The 21,066-nt window shown below is 31.8% G+C and overlaps 1 protein-coding gene across 1 annotated transcript in view; it reads right to left on the bottom strand.

Annotated features, from left to right (window-relative positions):
• LOC133185687 (uncharacterized) overlaps positions 1-21,066 on the bottom strand; it is a 54,390-nt gene that overhangs the window by 32,069 nt on the left and 1,255 nt on the right. The window contains exons 2-9 of the mRNA XM_061320991.1: positions 20,240-20,388; positions 17,669-17,765; positions 16,961-17,125; positions 15,177-15,427; positions 12,436-12,553; positions 10,287-11,114; positions 7,479-7,627; positions 6,072-6,168 (exon numbers count right to left, since the gene is read on the bottom strand). Coding sequence (XP_061176975.1) covers positions 6,072-6,168; positions 7,479-7,627; positions 10,287-11,114; positions 12,436-12,553; positions 15,177-15,427; positions 16,961-17,125; positions 17,669-17,765; positions 20,240-20,388 — 1,854 coding nt within the window. The remainder of the gene's footprint in view (positions 1-6,071; positions 6,169-7,478; positions 7,628-10,286; positions 11,115-12,435; positions 12,554-15,176; positions 15,428-16,960; positions 17,126-17,668; positions 17,766-20,239; positions 20,389-21,066) is intronic.

The following is a 21,066-nucleotide window of genomic DNA, read 5'->3' as shown; positions in this document are numbered from 1 at the left end:
AATAAATGAAGTTTGATTACGCTATCTTGAATGGTATCTTTAAAACTGAGCTAAACACTAATTTAAGGAAAGTGAAGTCAAGGTCAAATGAAAGGTCAAGGTCAAAAAATGTTGATGCAGTTGAATAGCCTACATCGGTATGTATCAACATATGAAGTTTGATTACGCTATTTTGAGTGGTATCTTTAAAACTGCGCTAAACACTAATTTAAGGAAAGTGAGGTCAAGGTCAAATGAAAGGTCAAGGTAAAAAAATGTTGATGCAGTTGAATAGCTCACATCAGTATGTATCAACATATGAAGTTTGATTACAATATCTTGAATGGTATCTTTAAAACTGAGCTAAACACTAATTTAAGAAAAGTGAGGTCAAGGTCAAAGGAAAGGTAAAAAAATGTTGAGTCAGTTGCATAGCTTACATCAATATCTATTAGCATATGACGTTTAATAAAAATATCTTGGATAGTTTCTTTGAGCTTTGAACAGAGCTAAAGGCAAAGTGTGATGGAAGGACAGACGGAAGGACGGAAGGACAGAAGGACGGAAGACGGACATGACAAACACTATATGCCTCGGCCATGTTCATGGTGGGGCATAAAAATCACACAAATTGATATCCACAGAATAAGTTGTTATCAAATAGTTAGATTGAGAGGTTCCTATTGTTGGAGAGGTACTGGGTGGTGCTTAAAGCGAAATAAGAGCTTGAAGTGGTGGCACATTTTACATTTCCGTGTCTTCTAAATCAAAACAAAATAAAACCAATGTTGCTTGTTTTCATCTCGACTAAGCAATTCCTATGATTATCCTGTAGCTAATTTATTTGAGATATAGGGTGCTTTCTGTCGTTGCTTGTTGGCTCTTTAGTTGCAGTTATTTCTTCATGAAGTTGTGTTACAACTTTCAATAAAGATTGCAACTCAATATTGCTAGAAAATTAAGAGTTGTAGACATAATAATACATTGTATTAGACAGTTTGACAGTTACATGTATGACTAGTTTTACTTAGATCTAAGTACTATAAATAAATAAGTAACGAGTTACACCCGAAAGATACACCAAGAAATGGTAATTAAAAGCTTAAAAATTACAAGTCCTATTAATTAGTCCCCTACCGGTGAAACCGGAGGGGACTATAGGATTCCTCTGAGTCTGTCCGTCCGTCTGTCTGTCTGTCTGTCTGTCTGTCCCTCTGTCTGTCTGTCAGTCTGTCCCACTTGGTTTTCCGCACTTTTTTCTTAAACGCTTGCAGATATTGAGCTGATTTTTGGTATGTGAGTGTATCTTGATGAGTTACAGATCAAGTTTGCATTTCGTTCCGCTTCATTGATTTTTGACGGAATTACGGCCTTTTCAATTTTTAAGGGTTTTCCGCAATTTTCTTCTAAACGCTTGTAAATATTGAGCTGATTTTTGGCATGTGGCTTTACCTTGATTAGTTATAGATCAAGTTTGCATTTCGTCCCGCTTCATTAATTTTTGACGGAATTATGGCATTTTCAATTCTTAACGGGAACCAGATTACACTTGCCGGTAGAGGACTAGTATTGCTAATGCAATACTCTCAGAATGCTTGTTAAAAAAGAAAGAAAAAAAAATAGCAACAAAGAAAAAGAAACAGAAGAAACAAAGATGAAACAAATCAAAAAGAATTTTGTTTATCATTCTAATATTATGTGCTATTTAACAGGCAGAAAGAAGTTTATGCGCGTGCTTAACCTTTTTTTGTATTAAAAAAAAACACATTCAGTAAAATATAATGAATACTGCATGTAGCTAAGGATAACATTGCAATTTTTCACCCCTTGAAAACCTTCTTCAACTTCGGATCCGTTTAAGTAGACAATTGGTTTATTAGAGTTAGATTTGCAATGTTACCCTCAACTAAATGCAGTATTTATGGGCATTTGTTGGCCTGTTGTCCAATCTATTCAGTATTCAAAATAAACATTGTTTAAACTAAAAAAAAGCAACAAACAAAAACCAAAGCCAAAATAATTGCAAAACAAATATATATATATATATATATATATATATATATATATATATATATATATATATATATATATATATATATATATATATATATATATATATATATATATATATATATATATATATAACCGGAAGAAGAACTCTTTAATAGTTAAATCAACAAAGTTACTAGCCAACTTGGCTTAAAGCAGTAAACTGCCTCCAGTTATGATTGTCAACCCAGGTAAGGGGATATCTGAACTATGATCAACGCTAAATGAAAACACAGTTGTAAGTTTTATAAATTTAATAAAGTGAGAATTAACCTTTGTAAATGATAACAAATGATAAATAATAATCAAAATTTCACCAATAATAAAGGGAGGAATGTGGAAAACCTATGAAAATAATTTATCCCCCTACTGAGCTTCCATACTTATGAAAAAGGTCAAAAATCCTATAAGAACTGCTATAAATGGCAATGATTTGGGAAAATGTAAGGGAAATGAGCTACATCACCCAATATGAACTCTACTAATCAACACTCTAGAGTTGAACTTAAAATAATAATGCTAAATCTGGACTCAAAAAAAAAAAATATCTAACCCAGAAAATAAACAACATCAAAAATAAATAGTGAATAGTGGTTCTAGGAATTAGACCTTTTATCTACAAATCCCTAGACCAGGCTGGACTTGGAAAGGGGAAACTAAGTTAACTCTATAAATCCTACATCCTAACTGTTTCCTAACAAAAACCTAGAACTTGTGAAAAACATGAAACTAAAGCTAACTAAGACCTAGAGTACTGTTAAACCATGAGGTTTTCTTAGAACTCTAAGGTACTATTCAAATAGTGCTCATAAACCATGAGGTTTTCTTAGCACAGTAAAGAGGAACTAACCATGAGGTTGTGTTCCCCAACCCAATTGAAGAAAACTATACGAAAACGGCTTTAAATACCCTAGCTAGGCCCAAAAATAAAAGCCAATGAACATCAAGATCCTACAACTAACTTAACCAATCAGAACACAGCTACCAAAAGTACTATGGAAAGACTCCCAACATGGATGGCACTTCCTGTTTAAAAAGTAAAACATGTTGAATGTCAACACATGTCCTAACTGGTAAAAGACAATTAATAAAGGGGTTTTACGTAAGTAACAACTGAAAACATAAGGTAAATAGAATTATCAGACTGAAATACCAGCAAATACTTGCAAAATATAATTTACGAAACCAGGGCTATGAAATAAAAATCTAAACCACTACATATATAATTCAGAAGTTGTTAAAAGATGATGCACAGTAAAGATAATCATAAAAGAAAAAGAAAATGCACAGTTTCCAAATTTCATTTAACACAAGCGCTTTCTGGATTTAATAATCCGTCTTCAAGTGTACATACTTTGAACTGATTTGTTTTGCTTGGTAACGTTAACTATGACGTCATGACGTTATGAGAGTCTTTGCAGGGAAGAAATAAATCCATGACGTCATACTATAACGTAAAAGTTCGGGAAAATTGAATTGGACAATAAATCATGATTTTCTCAGTCTCAATAAACAAAGTATTTAAGAAATTAATTATACAAAAAAGACAGGAACTTATCAAAATATTAATATTTGTTCAGTTTTGGTGAAAACAGATTTATAAAGTAGTTCTCTTTCACTATTCTCATTACGGCTGAATCAAGCCTAAGTTTATAAAATGGAAAGACAAAGTAGTTTCCTTGAAAGCAAATGTCGAAATGCTCACTGCATGGCGTGTTTCTGATGCTCTGATTATCGATTTGCTGACGGTGGACGCGCATGAGGGCGGTTAATTGGGATCCGGTTTGACCGATGTATTCCTCTCCGCAGTTGTTACAAGTTATACAATAAAGAAAATTTTTGGTTTTACACGACATGTTTTCATTTACAAAAAATATTTTTCCACACTTGAAAATAATAGAGGATCATGTTCGTAGATAAGGGCAGGTATCATATCTGGGATCACCGCATTTTGATACTGTGTATTGTTCAGGAATGGAGTTGAAATTTAGCTCTGGTTAATATTTTGGGTGGTTGTCGTTGGCTGTGAATTAAGTCCGATTTCTGTATAAGTTGTTGCAGATCTTTGTCCCGTTCGATGATTGTAAAGTTCTGTAAAGTTGTAAAGTCCACCGTCAGCAAATCAATATATATATATATATATATATATATATATATATATATATATATATATATATATATATATATATATATATATATATATATATATATATATATATATATATATATATATATATATATATATATATATATATATATATATATATATATATATATATATATATATATATATATATATATATATACTTTGCAACTGATGAGATAAATGCAGTTCTCAATTTGGCAGGACAAATTCCCTAATATTTTGTAGCTGTTGCCTGTAACGGGACTGTTAAAGCTGTCTGTGTCAGTGCTGTACTTAAAGAGAAGACATCGTCTGTCAGAGCAAGTTTTAAAGGGAATTTGTCCTGTCAAACAGACAACTGCATTTATCTCATCAGTTGCAAAGTTTGCTCCAAACTGTATGTTGGTGAAACAGGAGATCTCCGCAGGAGAGTCAATAATCACCGTTCTACCATTAGGACCAAAAAAGCTAAATGAGCCCGTTGGGGAACATTTCAACCTTGAAGGTCACAAATGGGAGGACATGACAGCTGTGGTTATTGACCATAATCCAAGATGGACAGACGCTCAGAGAAAAGGCAAGGAAAAGTTCTGGATGCACAGGCTGAAGTCATTCCGCCCTAATGGTATTAACAAACTAAATGACTTCACCAGGATGAACGTGAACTAGATCCTATCCCGGATTGTAACAAACAAGTTCATTCTCTCTATATAGTGTAAACTTTACCGTTTATTCGCATTCTGGAAAAATCTACGCAAATATTTATAGCTTACATTTTTGTTTATTTCTTTATCCGATTTCCAAATTTATAATATATCCAAATTCATATTTTAAAATTGCCCTTTCATATTATTTTTCTTTAATTTCTTTTTATCATGTATAGTTACGCTATATTGAGAGAATAAGACAGTGTACGATTTACTAATTGGTCGTAATTAATTAGCGATAATCAGTTCGTTCAATTATATAAATCGCACTTCACCAGAGTACACCCGATAGACCGGACGCAGTTCATAGCGCTCCGGATTTCTTCCTGCACAACTTTTTATAAACTTCAAATTAAAAATGTAACACTGTAAATATTAAGTGTTTGGTAGTTTAGAAGTAGTGCTAGTTGTTTTTGTTTCTCTGTTTCCTTTGTTTTTATGACCTCTTAACTTTTTTCTTTGTCCTGAGGAAGGGACAGGTCGTCCCGAAAATTTGACAATTTTTATTGTTCGTGTCGTTGGTCATTTTCAGTGCTTTATATAAATTTCCATCTGTCACCTAGTATCTACTTAGTAGATCCGACAGTTAGGATATACAGTGTTGTTGGATTTTAGTGATATATATATATATATATATATATATATATATATATATATATATATATATATATATATATATATATATATATATATATATATATATATATCCAATGAAAAAATCAAGAATCACAAGACTCGAATAATCATTTTAACTGTAAGCGCTTTCTGCCTTTTAATAGCTCTTCAGACAGTAACAAAATGAAGAGCCATTAAAAGGCAGAAAGCGCTTACAGTTAAAATGATTATTCGAGTCTTGTGATTCTTGATTTTTTCATTGGATATATCAATACTTTACTGTACCAAAAATTGGATTTTTCATAAAGTATATATATATATATCTATATCTATATATATATATATATCTATATATCTATATCTATATATATATATATATATATATATATATATATATATATATATATATATATATATATATATATATATATATATATATATATATATATATATATATATATATATATATATATATATATATATATATATATATATATATATATATATATATATATATATATATATATATATATATATATATATATATATATATATATATATATATAAAATTCTCATTTCAAAGTTTGTATTCTTACCAATCCAGTAGTTATTCTTTGGATCCCCGAAACCATGTCTATATTCTTCCCAAGTCCGATAAAAATCAGTTGTTCCGTCTGTTCTTTTCTGTATAGCCTATAAAATGTGTAGAAATCTTTTAACTTGTGGAAATTACTGAAAGATACTGGCAATTCTTTTAGATTGGAAAATTGATCATTTATTTCCATTCATGTGCACCATCTATCCATGCACACACCTACCCACGTACATTCCCACCTAACCATACTCGTATATGCTTTCCATCTTGTATACATACACACATATATGTACATACATACATGCATAAACATATATGCATACATACAAACTTATATCTAAACATACATGCATACACAGAAACGTACATATAAATACACATAAAATTCGAACATAAACACTATTTTCATATAAACATGTACGTACGCACACATACTTACATATAACCATACACGTATACACACATACTTACATATAAACACACATGCATACACACGTTCTTACATATAAACATACACTTTTACGCCTTTTACGCATACTCACATATAAACTTACATGGATACACACATACGTACATATTATCATACATGTATACACACAAACTTACATGTTAACATACACGTATGCAAACATACTTACATAAAAACATACCCGTTTACTCACATGTTTATATACAAACACACAGTACACACGGATTTACAGACATTACCAGACACAACCTAAAGTGAGCAGACCCAAATTGAATCCTAGATTCGCTTTTCTTTGTTAAATCGGGTCTGCGGAGGCTGGCTCAAAGCCATATATATTTATATATGTGTCTGATTAATAAGATGTGTCCGATACATGATATATAATTATATATGTGTCTGATTAATGGTATGTGTCCAATACATGATATATAACTATATATGTGTCCGATTAGTAGGATGTGTCCGATACATGATATATAATTATATATTTGTGTCTGATTAATGGTATGTGTCCAATACATGATATAAAATTATATATGTTTCTGATAAATGGGATGTGACCGATACATGATATATAATTATATATGTGTCTGATTAATAGTATGTGTCCGATACATGATAAATAATTATATATGTGACTGATAAATAGTATGTGTCCGATATATGATACATAATTATATATGTGACTGATACATGGTGATACGTGGTGATTTCCTCCTCTGACAATACAATTTTCTTGCTTCTTAAATATTGAACAGAACAACAGTTAACAAATTCGATTCAAAAAAGATGATAAACTCATACGTTGGACTTAAGTATTCCTTTATATGTTGAAAGATTAATCATGCAAGTTAAAAGTTAACAAATGAATTTTGAATCATGTTCTCTCTCTCCCCCCTCTCTCTTAGTAATATGTTCACGTGATCTATTTATACTCACAGTCCATCCGCCTCCATCCGTAGTCATGTCACAAAAGACGGAAGTGATGTTTGAATTAATCAAAATATCATAGACGCCATCTTTTCCTTTCAATGTATTATTTTGTTCCAAGATATCGTTGCATGATTTCGAGTGCAATTTTAATTTAACTACAATATATATATATATATATATATATATATATATATATATATATATATATATATATATATATATATATATATATATATATATATATATATATATATATATATATATATATATATATATATATATATATATATTAGGGATGTCAACGAGTACCCGGTTAACCGGGTACTCGATCGAACGTCCGAGTATCGAATACTAAAAATGGTAGTCGGTTACTCGGATGTGTATTTTTTCTTATTTCAAAGTACATATTTTTTATCAAAAACTTATAAGAAAATAACTTAAATAAGCATACTGGTAATTAGCGTGTCGTCATCTACACATGTAAACACCCGTTATCGCCCATGGCGGTGTTTATACAGTAATTAGTGACCTGTCACCTGGTACGCAGCTGTTCTCACCTATTGTGGTCCTTAATTTTTTGATGGCTTCAATGATTGTTTTTTCAGTGAAAATCGTGGTCTATTATCTTCAGATCATTTTAAAATTATTTACTTATAATATACGGCAGCGAAATTGGACTTGCATAGAATTGCCGTTACCCACTTCAAAATAAGTAATGATTCAAAAAAATGTTTAAAGTCAGTTTACATGGTAAGTTTAGTGTACATGGGGGTAAACAACCAATATATGAAAAAATATTAAACTAACGATCCAAACAACGTCCATTCCTTCTCTTTCGCTAGTCTAATCATCACAAACCTGCGTAACAGATTGTCCTCCTTTTGCGTTGATGAAATAGATCCTAAACAAGAACTGTAAACCATTTGTAATTTTTGATGTATTAATTGTGTCTTTTGTACATGTATTTATTTAGAACAAAACTCATTTCCGTTGGACTCCATGCTGTACGTTTATAAAACGTGATAAAAACAGCTATTGGATTTAACAAATTAACAATTAAAAATTAACAAACTTGTATTTACATTTTTAACAAGTACCCGGGTACTCGATCGGAAAAACGTCCGAGTAATCGATTATCAAGAATTGACCGATTTGACATCCCTAATATATATATATATATATATATATATATATATATATATATATATATATATATATATATATATATATATATATATATATATATATATATATATATATATATATATATATATATATTTCAGAAACAAAAAAAAATGTAGTTTATGATTCTCAGTTGTTCTGAAAATATAGGTTTAGGCCACATGTTATTTTTTTTCAAATATAATGGAAAAGAATACAAAATCTATGTATGTACATAAAGTTTTGCAACATAACTTTTAATCAATATTTAGTCCAAAACCTCCAAAAAATGTCCTATAAATGCGTTCAGAAAATTGGATAGATTTATTATAGGGACGGCAAAATGTTAGAATTTTGATTTTGATAAAAAAAAAATCTACAACTTTTTAAATATTTCAGGATTTTGATTAATCGATTGTATCTTGTTTAACGTCCTATTCAGAATTTTTAACTCATTGAAAGACGTCACCATATACCGGTGAAGGCCTTCAAATTTAGACCTATACTCGGCACTCAGGGCCTTTGAGCAGTGAGGTTTTTTTTTTCTCGTACCAACGCCTGTCGTTTCATGGGACTTCGGTTTTTAAGGTCTAATCTAAAAGACCCGTGACTTTCATTTCAATACTACGCTTTGCAAAGGAAGAGTCACTACCTATGTTAACGCCTTACGTCCTAGGTTTGATGCGGGCGGCGCTGCGAACGAAAATTGAACCAGGGATCCCGATGTTAGGCTTCTGAGAAGTCCAAATATATGCTAATCCATGCTTTCAATTCTTTTTTTATTTGTAGCAAGTGTCCTTAAAGGTGATACGGTACGTAATATTGCTTTGATTTTACCTTGTTTCTCTTAGTTAAGTGCTACATGATAAGTTGATAAATGGCTTTTACAAGACAATTCTCGTTAACTTCCACACAGATTTAAAAATACATATACTACTCAAGCACGATTGTAAATTCAAAAAGTCACGAATTTTATCATTAAAAGTTCTTCATAAGTAATACTTTTTGACTAAAAGTTAACTGAAAGATCAAAATTATTTTGTGCAAATCACATGATACGTGTTTTAGGTTCTATTCAAAATCCAAAATCGAAATTTGTTTCCCTGAAGGGTTTTCTATTCATGCTGCCGTATTGGTTCTTAGACTTGATGAGGCCAAATTACAAACAACACCAATCTGTCCCTGTCTTTCTCAGATCTGAGGTTTAAAATAAGAACAACCATGAGTTTTGCTGAGAAGAAACAAAGCAAAAACAGGGAACAAAAAAGTCAGTTCTTGCTATGAAACTAGAATATACTTTCATCAATAAGAAATTGTCAGTGTGAACTCGGAAGACGGAATATTACATTGTAATTTTGTTTTGCAATTTATAACCTAGACTTTCAGTTCATGAAGATAAATCATCAAATAAAGTTGCACAAGTCAATCCTATGATTATCAAATCATTTACTTTATTTGATCATCTGTAAAATATAGTATAAGAATCACAGAGATTGGTTATCAAATACAAAATCATGCATAGATCATTTAAGTCTGTGAGTTCGGTGTGCTATAAAGATTGACAGTATGTTGTTAGGAGTCTAAGGAAAACGATTTAAATATTAAGTACATTACAATACTTTATGAGGACTGGTTACTTAACATATAACTTACCTGCAGACAGAGAAGAGGAGACGTTCAAAACCTGCATATTTAGAACTTTATGATCCTCAAGTAAACCATCCAGTGTATTATTGATAGATTTAGAATAATTCTTAAGGGTATTTTCCATCTTTTGAAATCGCCCTTCATACATGGAACCTTTGAGTTCTCTCAGAATGTTCTTGACTTCATTCAGTTGTTCTCTATATAAATCATTTTCTGTTGACAATTCTCTGGTTTTATTTCTGATATCCAGTTCTCTATTTTTTATTTGTTTAATTTCTTCCTGCAAGACACTGTAAGAAATGTTCAACCGTGTAATGGTCTTGTTTTGCATCTCCGATTGCTGTTTAATTTCTCTGTTTTCCGCCAATAATTCTCGACTTTCTTTCTGGAGGACTGACGTTTGTTTTTTTATCAAAACTAATTCCTTCTCTTTCAGATCTTGAACATTGTCCATTGTCTTATCTTGATTATTTCTTACTGTCTCATTTAATGCTTGTAACACTTGCTTAAGTTTTGTAACCTCTGTTTGTATTCCGTTGTCTCTTGTCTCCAAATCTTTTAATTCCGTTGTCAAGATTTTCAGTTTCTGCTTCGTCATTTGAGAATTGTTTTTGCTGTCTATGACATCCATGACTAAGTTTTGAATTCTCTGAACCATAGAAAACCTCACTAGGCTCTCCTGGTTAAGGATGTCCCGTAAAACACTGGATGCTTTTCCTCCGGATGTCGTACTTCCGTCCAAAATAGATTTCTCTAGATTGTTACTGTCAGCAGAGACTTGTACGACGTTCAGGAAAAGTATAAGACACACTGGACTCTGAAGAATATGCATTTTTAAAACAAAGATTTCATTGATTGCAAGTCAAGACTGAGATATTCCTGCAAGGAATTGGTGCTTATATAAAACTATAGAAAATATCGGCTAATTTATCCTACTTCTTGTGCCAAGACATTGGAGTAATTATATATTATTATATGATACAACATCTACGCAATATCTTCATTCCAAGGCATATTAACGATACATTGTAGTTAAGGAGTCATTAACCTATATTTTTACAGTTGAAAAACAAAAGAAATGGGTTATACCTTCTTCTAGGAATGATTCTGGGCGGTACTTGTATGTAAGATAGTTGTCTGACATCAACAGATAAAATCTGGTATCTGGCAAGATTTACGTAAGCGTCTGCTTCAAGTACCGTTGTCTCTCTGGTAAAACATTAGTTTCAATCATTTTTCTATTTTTACATCTTTCCATCACAGCGTTTATTGATATTCTTAAAATTTATTATTTTTGTTTATTTTCAAGAATTTACTTGTCCCCGTAGACCTCAATGCAATCTTCATTGATTAATTTCTGCTTCGGAAATTACATTTTTGAAAATTTCTATTGGTAAATCCTTTTCTATTTTAAAATGCTTTGAATAAATATGAGAGGATTTTACACATGATGGATATTTAAGATCAGAAAATTAGGTCCTAATATGGATCGGATACTTAAATTAAACCATTACCTTGGTATATTAATTTCTCAAGGGAAATGGAATAGACAGCAGGCAAAAATGCCTATTTAAGGAGGAAAGGACGTCGAGCGGAAATAAAGTTATATTTTTCATTTTATTTTTTCAAATTATCTAATATCCGCCGCAGGAGCGGCCGACTTATTTGTGGTTGTGTTAGAAAATGCAAATGGTGAAACGAGTAGTTATTTCTTTTGTATATCAGCAAAATAATTCATTTATGATTACGTGCATAAAAATATGAACCTGCTTTAAACTAAGTCTTCATTGTTATTAACACCGTTAAGGTAGCTCAGTCGGCAGAGCGCTTGCTCCGTGTTGGGTAGGTCGTGAGTTCGAATCTCGGCTGCGACTGACCTAAGGTGGCAGAGGATAGTTTCGGATTAAGTACAGGTCAAAAATTATAAAAATAGAGAAACCTAAAGTTTAGATGCATATTATATGTGATTTTATTGCTAGAATATTTTATGCGTGCATTTGGAGGGTATTGGTGGCCTTTGTATTTTATTGATATATGACACTTTAGTGTCACTACTACTATTCATAGGATATGGACTAGAAATACGAAACTAAAATCAAAAATCACTCATCCGGGATTTCCTCAGAAAAGCTTGGGTTCATATGATGAATTGTACCTTGAAAATGAGGTGGTTGAGCCAGTATCCCTTGCTGTTCAGTGGTATGTACAAGTGTTTTTCTGCATTTTGTGTGGTGGCATAGGACATTAGCACGGGCCTGGGAGCTGTTGCGGATCTGGCAAAATAGTGAAAATAGCCTAAATATTTAAAATTTTGAGATTGTCCCTGTGCCATCATTTGGGCTCAATGTGTAAGTTGTACATGTTTTATTCTGAAAGCTTCAAATTCCTAAAGGGACTAGACCATACTAATGTTACATGTAGAGAGAATTTAAAATTTTCCTCTGCACATTTTACAAGCAGCACAATATTAAGGAAAACGTCAGCCAAACGTTTTGATAGCCAAAAAAACCCTCTGTCCTCTGCCACCTAAGTCGATAAAAAATGGGTACCAATTCTTCCTTCGCCATGCGCTTGGCACTTTGAAGTGAAAGTTGCGGGTCCTTCAGATGAGACCTTGAAAAGCGAGGCCCCGTGTCACGCCAAGCGTGGTACGATAAAGATCCCTCACTGCTCAATGACCCTGAGTGCCGAGTAAAGGTCAAATTTGAAGCCCTTCTCCGATATATGGTGACGTCTCTAAATTCTCGAATGGGATGTAAAACAAAATACAATCAATCAATCAATGTTATTATTGTGATTCAATTTATTATTATTTTTTTTTTGTCTCATCAGATAATTATTAATTTATTATCATATGAAAATAGATACTCCGCAATATGAGTAAGATATGAACACAACCGTTAAGATTTTCCGATTAATAATTGCAGTGGTAAAAGCGATGAGTAGAAATTGAAAAGTTGGTAAAACTAAAAAAAAAAAAAAAAATAGTAAAAAATTGTTTTGAATATACTACAGCTGCGAATTACATAATGACATTTTTCTACATTTGCATTTATTGTATTATCCACTAACGCCACTTGCAGCATAGCTGCAGAAATCATTGGCATCATCACGTGACAATAGATCCAGGTAATAGCACGTGGTTCACTGGAGAACTGAATATAAATAGCCGTACATCTCCATTTTGACGGCAATACATTCTATCAGTGATCACTGATTTTCACATCGATGAATCAGTTTGATGATCAAATGAACTGCAATGTCTATTTATCTTGAAATTCGTGTTTTTTTTTTCTTTGAAGACTGAAATAAAAATGTTCACTTTTAGCTTTCAAAATCTTGCACTTTCATTGAATGTTCACTTGCAAAAGTACTTTTTAAATCCTATATTTCTTTGCATCCGATTTGATCAAATTTACTTGTTAGATAATATCCCTCATACCCTAAAGCAGTTCTATCATTAGATTCCTAATCTTATTTTAAAGTTATTAATAAACAAATTTTGCACTATAAAGTGTTTGTTTGAAGTTCTGATTCTTCATGTTAATAGTTCCATCATTCTAGGAGCAAACAAAAAATGCATTAAAATAGGAAGCTCTTCGAAACATAAATTTATTTTAAATTTTACAAAGGAAGTTTTTGTATTAAAGACTGCATACGGATGGGATAAACGAAGTAATTTACAGGACAACTATAACAAAATTAAGCCTGTATGCATGTAGGGAATGTGTTGTATCATTCAATGTTTCTTTATAAACAAAGGAACTAAATTTTGATTTTGTTGATCAACCTGTAACAAAATTGAGAGTTGAATGAACACCTCAATAATGTACATCGTTGAACAAGACAGTACAAGTACTGTATATAAAAATAAGCAGGCCTTATCAGAACTCTTTAAATATATAATACTAGAGAATAAACGGATATATTCTTTATTTCTAAATGTTATACAATTATCTGACATACTGGGCCCGAGATAAATGAATGACCCCTCCTAACACGTTTAAACAGTAGTGATGTGTTCAGCGTTATGCATAGATATCGATCAAATATATGCAAGTCAAAATGATCACGAAGATCTATCATGCATTGTTTACATTTTAAATTTCTATGCTTATTAAAAAAATCAGTTTTATGAATTGAACTAACAGTTTACTTTGTGCAAGTGCAAGAATATGTGTCTATATGTGTCTATCAAACTCTTCCCGAAATTATTAGTTTTAATAAACTCGTGGTAGAAGTTTCTAAACATGCTTTCATTATATTTCGGCATGAAATGCTCAAGCAACATATAAGTCATTATATTATACTGAAAGCTTTAGAAAATATTAACTTCAATTCTGTGTCCAAGCCCCTATAACGACTACAGAGGAAGTATTTACAGATCAAGCGACTGGGTAATTTTAACCAAATGTCACGACGAATTTGTATGTGACGTTGTGTCAAATGGGTTGGTTCTGGTATAAAGACTAATACTTGTTCATACTCTTAAAAATAACTTCTTCCAACATAGGCCAGAAGAAGTGGTTGTTACAATTTCTATACATTGCCTTCACTTTTTATAGAGTCGTGGTGTGTGTCTTGAATAACACCTGGATACGGCATATTGTTATAAACAATCACAGACCACTTTCCAACTATTACTACATCTCACTGTATTAGCGGATAGAACTTATGTCCTGTATAATATCATTTTATCTCTCTGATAGAGAGGTTTGAGTGACATTCTCTCATAATCTAGAACAACACTTAAAGATGAAGAGATAAGAGTAGTATCTTTTGCACTGAAGCAAACAGAGACAAGATATTTTGTACAGAAACAGGATAAATGTCTAGTTCTCAATGAATCTGGATCAGTGATTGAGCGCTGGCTGACAACCTGATTAATAAACATCAACTTGTGCGTTTGCGTCTTATCATCATAACAGTCCTTTTTAGTGCTTTATATCCATTTGTCCAGCGATACCAATACGGACATTTATAACTAGTCACTTCAGACTGTGCATACTTCCCGTTTAGGTTTGAGTGGGTACAGGCAAAGTACCACCAGGCACCGTGATGTGAATTAGCACAGCTATATCTAACTATATCATTATCCTGGTCTTTCGTGCTGAATCTCATACCATTATGAGGATCCAAACTGTCACCTAGAGCAGGAATTGGAAACAATAACTAAAATACATGTAGAAATAATGAACAGTAAAGGAGTTGATAAACACTATATATATATATATATATATATATATATATATATATATATATATATATATATATGTGTGTGTGTGTGTGTGTGTGTGTGTGTGTGTGTGTGTGTGTGTGTGTCCTTCCCAACCCGGGGTTGAACTTTCGACCTACTATATCTGTCTCCTACCAGTACAGGAACAGCACGCTAGACCGCTTGGCCATCTAGGCAAGTCACTTAAACTTGTTTTCGATTCCGATGGAATTCTCGCGGCGCCGCATACACTACACGGTCATTGAGAATGAAAGTGAGATACAGTTATTTGAACATTAGTTTTATTATAGGATTGTTACCGATTCACTTTGTAGTGAAATTAATTTTTTTTGATAAAGGACATTTTACAACAACTCTTTAAGTAACATAACTGCGCTTAGTGAAAAAAAAAATTAATATAAAACATGTAGAAAGCACAAAGAAATTCATTTTCATAAAGAAACCCTCTTCCATGCTATTTAAATAAAAAAGCCAGGATACTGAAAGATAAACTGATGTTTCAACAATAACAACAACCTCCTTTAAAATCAACAAGCATTTTTTCATATCTTTAGATCAAAATCAGACTGACATGTTTAACCAATTGTATTGCCTTTGCTTTTATCCTAAACTTGGCTACTGAAAATTCAGTGTACCTGATCAATACATAGGGTTCACGGTGGCTGTGACTGGTTACCAAGGGATGTTTACTCCTCCTAGGTATCTAATTCCAACTCTATAATTTTCAGACTTCCGTGTTTTATGCCCTATTCACAGATTTGTTCAATTCTGTTTGAAGGTTTTTTTTTACGATCGTTTTATTTGTTATCTCAATACTTTGCGTATTTAATATTTATTTTCATTGAAGATATGGATACTGCCTTTAGGATTTTGTAAGCACATTTGTCACGACTAAATTAACTTGTTTCATATTAGAAAAAAATATTCTTAATTAAAGCAAGATAATTATAATATGAATTCTAGTCTATATCTATCACAAATGAGTAAATCAAACTAAATAATAAATAAAGATTGAAATTCAGTACTTAACTAATAAGTATGAAAATACAGAATTTGATATTTCTTTTATTTACATTATCTAAGCAGAGCAAATGAAATTAAGATTTGTGTTTCAAACTTTACTCTGGAAGCAAATCCATTATTCATATACGTATAATCATGTCTACTCTTATAAAATCGATACTCATTAACGTAAATGATGTTCCATAGATAGATTTATAGGACGATTAATTACTAATCATAGGAATGTTTTTATGATTATTGCTGTAATTGGCTGAAATGACTTGATGTTTGTTATAATATAACAATAATATTTTTTTTTTAAAAAATCAGCAATTTCCACATATAATATGCTGCTGGAGGTTAACCTTAAAATCTTTGAATAAAAAATGAACAAAGAATGCAACAGAGCTGTAAAATACATTATTACAATGACAAAACATACCTGCTGTTCCGTTGTACCCGGTTACTGTGAGTCGGTATTTATCAGCCTCGTTTCCGATATAAAAGGTGGAATATTCAGCATACGCTGTGTCCCCATTAAATCTCTTGAGATCTACTCGCAGTTCCTGGTCCTGATCTTTGGTTAAAGCATGGATTGCATCATTCCCTATAATACAATTGTATAAAAATAGATGAAAGAACTGTTGATTTAGAACTGATTTCTTTTCTTTTTCATCAAGAATAAAGACTAATTCTTAAAATACATTTTGTGGAGAAAAGGACATTGACAGAATGTTATAAGTCATTATCGAAAAGAGAAGTGGACTTAAACCTAAAAAGATCAAGAAGTGTCGAATTAAATGTCCTCTGAAATTGAAAGTAAACAATTACTGTAAATATATATATATATATAAATATATTTCATTTCTTTAAAGTATATTGATATCATTAATTCAAAAAAGTATAGCTTCTTTAATTATTCCAATATTTTGCGCTTCCTTCGTTGCAAATAATTTTTTCATAACTTTTAATCATATTTTAAACAAAATGTTGCTTTGAAAACCAATATTGAGGGCTTATAATCCAAATTACTTAAAAGTTTGATGATATATGAATGCGTTATAATTTTATGTGAAGTGGATTTCAGTGATAATGAATTAGAGTTATTTAAATACAAATATATTGACAAAAAGAAATTACACAGACCTACCTATCCAGTAATTTTTAGAGGCATTCCCAAATCCATGTTTGTACTCGTTCCATGTCCTATAAAAATCAACGTCATCATCTTCTCGCTTCTGAATGACCTGTTAACAGAAATCCATTGTTTAATACCAGTAAATTATCATAGATATGTGAAAACATATTTTACATGATTGCTTTCTCCAAGATTATCTGAATGTTTGATATTCATACGATATCAATCTCTCCGTTTAATTATAGATAAACCTATTTCTATACCTTATATGTAAAATAATTGATTTACAGGGGAAATGGGGGATAAGATTTAGTTTTATTTTTGAAAATATGAAATCTACAGACAATACAAACACTTGAATAGGACAAAATATTTAATTGACAATTTAATTGACAATTGCCAAAGGAATTCGACTAAGATCCCCCAAAATATTTCTGTTATTTTCCTGTAAAATTTCATTTTTTTTTCCAAAAGATGAAAAAAAAAGTCTTCTCTGAATTAGCTCTTGTGTCCTACAAACGCAATAAATTGTTCATCTGCAAAATTAATTGACTAAAACATTCTAATTTACATTGAAGTACTCCGAAGAACATCACGTCTTCCAACAATCTGTTAAAATTCTCATGGATACTAACTGTGTTCCGTTATAAGCCTATTTTAGTATTCATATGAAGCAGAATGTTTTCAAAAACTTTTAAATGAGAAAGAAGTTTGATGTTGAAGCCTTTAATTCGGTAATTACAGATATCGACGACGTTTTATCAAAAATAATAATATTCATATTCAATCGTACCTTGATTGGATATTTCCTTTTGAAGTCAAAAAAAAAAAAGAAAAAAGAAACACAGAGCCTGACACATCTGTTTCATTTTTGGATATTTCACCAGAGAAGGATATTGTATACTATCAACAAAACCTCATGACAAACGTGGTGTCTTTACATTATCTATCGTCATATTCCTTTATTTATGAAGCAATATATCATTTTCTCCTGCATATTGAGTTGAAGTCTTCAGTTGATTTGATATGCACAGTCACGTTTTGTGAAGCGAGGTAAGCTATTGGCAAATAAGTTGATGATACAAGGATATCAAGTCTCGTTTCAATTCAACATTTTGAAAATTGGTAGCTCATTTAGTGTCTAGTTATGTTGAATGTTGGCTTATGTTTTTTTTTTGTACAAATATAAAGGCCATTATTTTCACACTTAATTGTCTACGGATTTGTCCGTTTTCTCATGACAAAGAGCAAACAGCTGCCTGACCGGTTCTGGGGATGCTCACTCTTTCATGGCACCTGATCCCACCTCTGGTGGTTTTTAGAGGACCGTGTTTGCTCTGCTCCCTATCCGCATTGTTCCACTGGAGTCTGGAGCTTGATTTCTGTTCGTTTCCCATATTTCATTGTTAAATACCAGACCTTATTTAATCTCAATAAATTCCAAATTTACTACTAAACACCCTGCATAAAATGTGTTAATGATTAATGAAATGTATATGTATTAAGTAATTTCCATTAACAGTTAGCCCGCATCTAGTCAGCGAAGCATGAACAATCAGTGGCCAATACCCTTATCGGGAAGAATGTGAATGCAGGGGCCAAGAAGAATTGTCACCTACATGTTAAAACGAGTGTATTTATCAAAGGAACTCTAGCAATTAGCTTTGTTACCAGCTACGGTATGTGGTTTTCGATTACGTTGTAAGCAATAATAAAATATATCGAGGATTAATATGACTACATCGCTTTTGAAACTGCTTTACATCTGGATAAAAATTCCTCGTAATGACTTTAATCATAAAGTTTTGTTGAGTTTTAAAGGATAGTTTTATAATGTATGTTAAATATATAAATGTATATAATTTTGTTTTTATAATTTAGTTTCACAAATCCTCAGTAAATAACTTCCTTATTAAAGGGCACCCAATCAAGTACATGGCATTGGTTAAAAAAAATGAAAACACTATCATCGTCCACTTTCCTCCATCCGTAGTCATGTCACAGAATACTTCTCTTCAGATGTTGTCGATGTATAACATTGACAATAAAACACAATACTCACCGTCCATCCCATTCCATCTGTCGTCATGTCACAGAAGACCTCTCTCCAGGTGTTGTCGATGTATAACATATAAACATTTAAGTATATACATGTATTATAAACATATTAGAGCGTTTGCTCTAGAGTCGCGGAGTAAGGAGTTGACCATTACGTCGCGGGTTCGAATCCAATGTGGGACGTGGAGACCGGTCCTTCGGATGAGACCGTATAATCCGAGGTCCCGTGTCGCAGTAGGTGCTGGCACGAAAAAGATCCCTCACTGCTCAATGGACCTAAGTGCCGAGTATAGGTCAAAATTTGTAGCTCTCCACCGGCAAGTGGTGGCGTCTCCATATGAGTGAAAAATTCTCTAGAGGGACGTTAAACAATAAACAAACAAAACATATAAACATACAGGTCATGCATACACACATACTTACATATAAATATACACGTATACACACATACTTACATATAAACATTCACGAATACACACACACACAAAAATACTTATTTGTATTGGATAACCTATTTGTACTCACCGTCCATCCGCCTCCATCTGTAGTCATGTCACAAAAGACGGAGGTGATGTCAGAATTGATTACTACATTATAGACACCATCTTTTCGTTTCAGCCACTTGTTTTGTTCATGAATATTGTAGCAATCCTTTGGGAACACTTTTGATTGAACTGAAAAATGAAGTCAAACTTGAATGATTCAGTCACAGTAAAACAACACAGTTTGCACGTAAAAATATGCTTCACATGTGAATAAAAGGAATGGTCATTTGTTTTATACGAAAATTCAGAAATAAACAAGACAGACATTGTGGTATTAGGCAGTGCATGAACATGACAGTAAAGGATAAAAAGGAGAAATATAAACATTTATCAACGCAAGTCCAGTACAATTGATACCTTTTTGTCGAATTGTTAAACCGTCATCTAGTGTCACATGGTACAGTTTTATTTTTAAATTCTATTCCAAACCGAATATTTTTCTTTGAAAGATGTTCTACTCATGCTCATGCATTGTTTTGATCCTGTGAGCAGATATGTTGTCGCCAAACAGAAAACTGCGCTTATATTTCCTATTCCTATCCTCATCTGATCTGAGGTTCAAAAAAGTGTTTATATAAGAACAGTCATGAGTGGCTGAAAAACACACAAAAAAATATGTAAATTTATAGATACCTATTGCGTGTACAGCGGTTCTGTTGTGTGATGATTATTCAAATAAAAAAAAAAGCAACTTGTGATTCAAATTCTTATTTCTAATTTTGTGATTTATATTCAATAAATAATATTCATACATTCGTTAACTTGCAATTTATTTACGAAATTTTTTAATTTTTTAAAAAGTTGATA

The sequence above is a fragment of the Saccostrea echinata genome, unplaced genomic scaffold, assembly GCF_033153115.1.
Source record: "Saccostrea echinata isolate AGI-Se365-2 ecotype Australia unplaced genomic scaffold, CSIRO_AGI_Sech_v1 ptg000012l, whole genome shotgun sequence".
Classification (NCBI taxonomy): Eukaryota; Metazoa; Mollusca; class Bivalvia; order Ostreida; family Ostreidae; genus Saccostrea; species Saccostrea echinata.
This window is presented reverse-complemented; position numbering and strand designations above follow the sequence as displayed.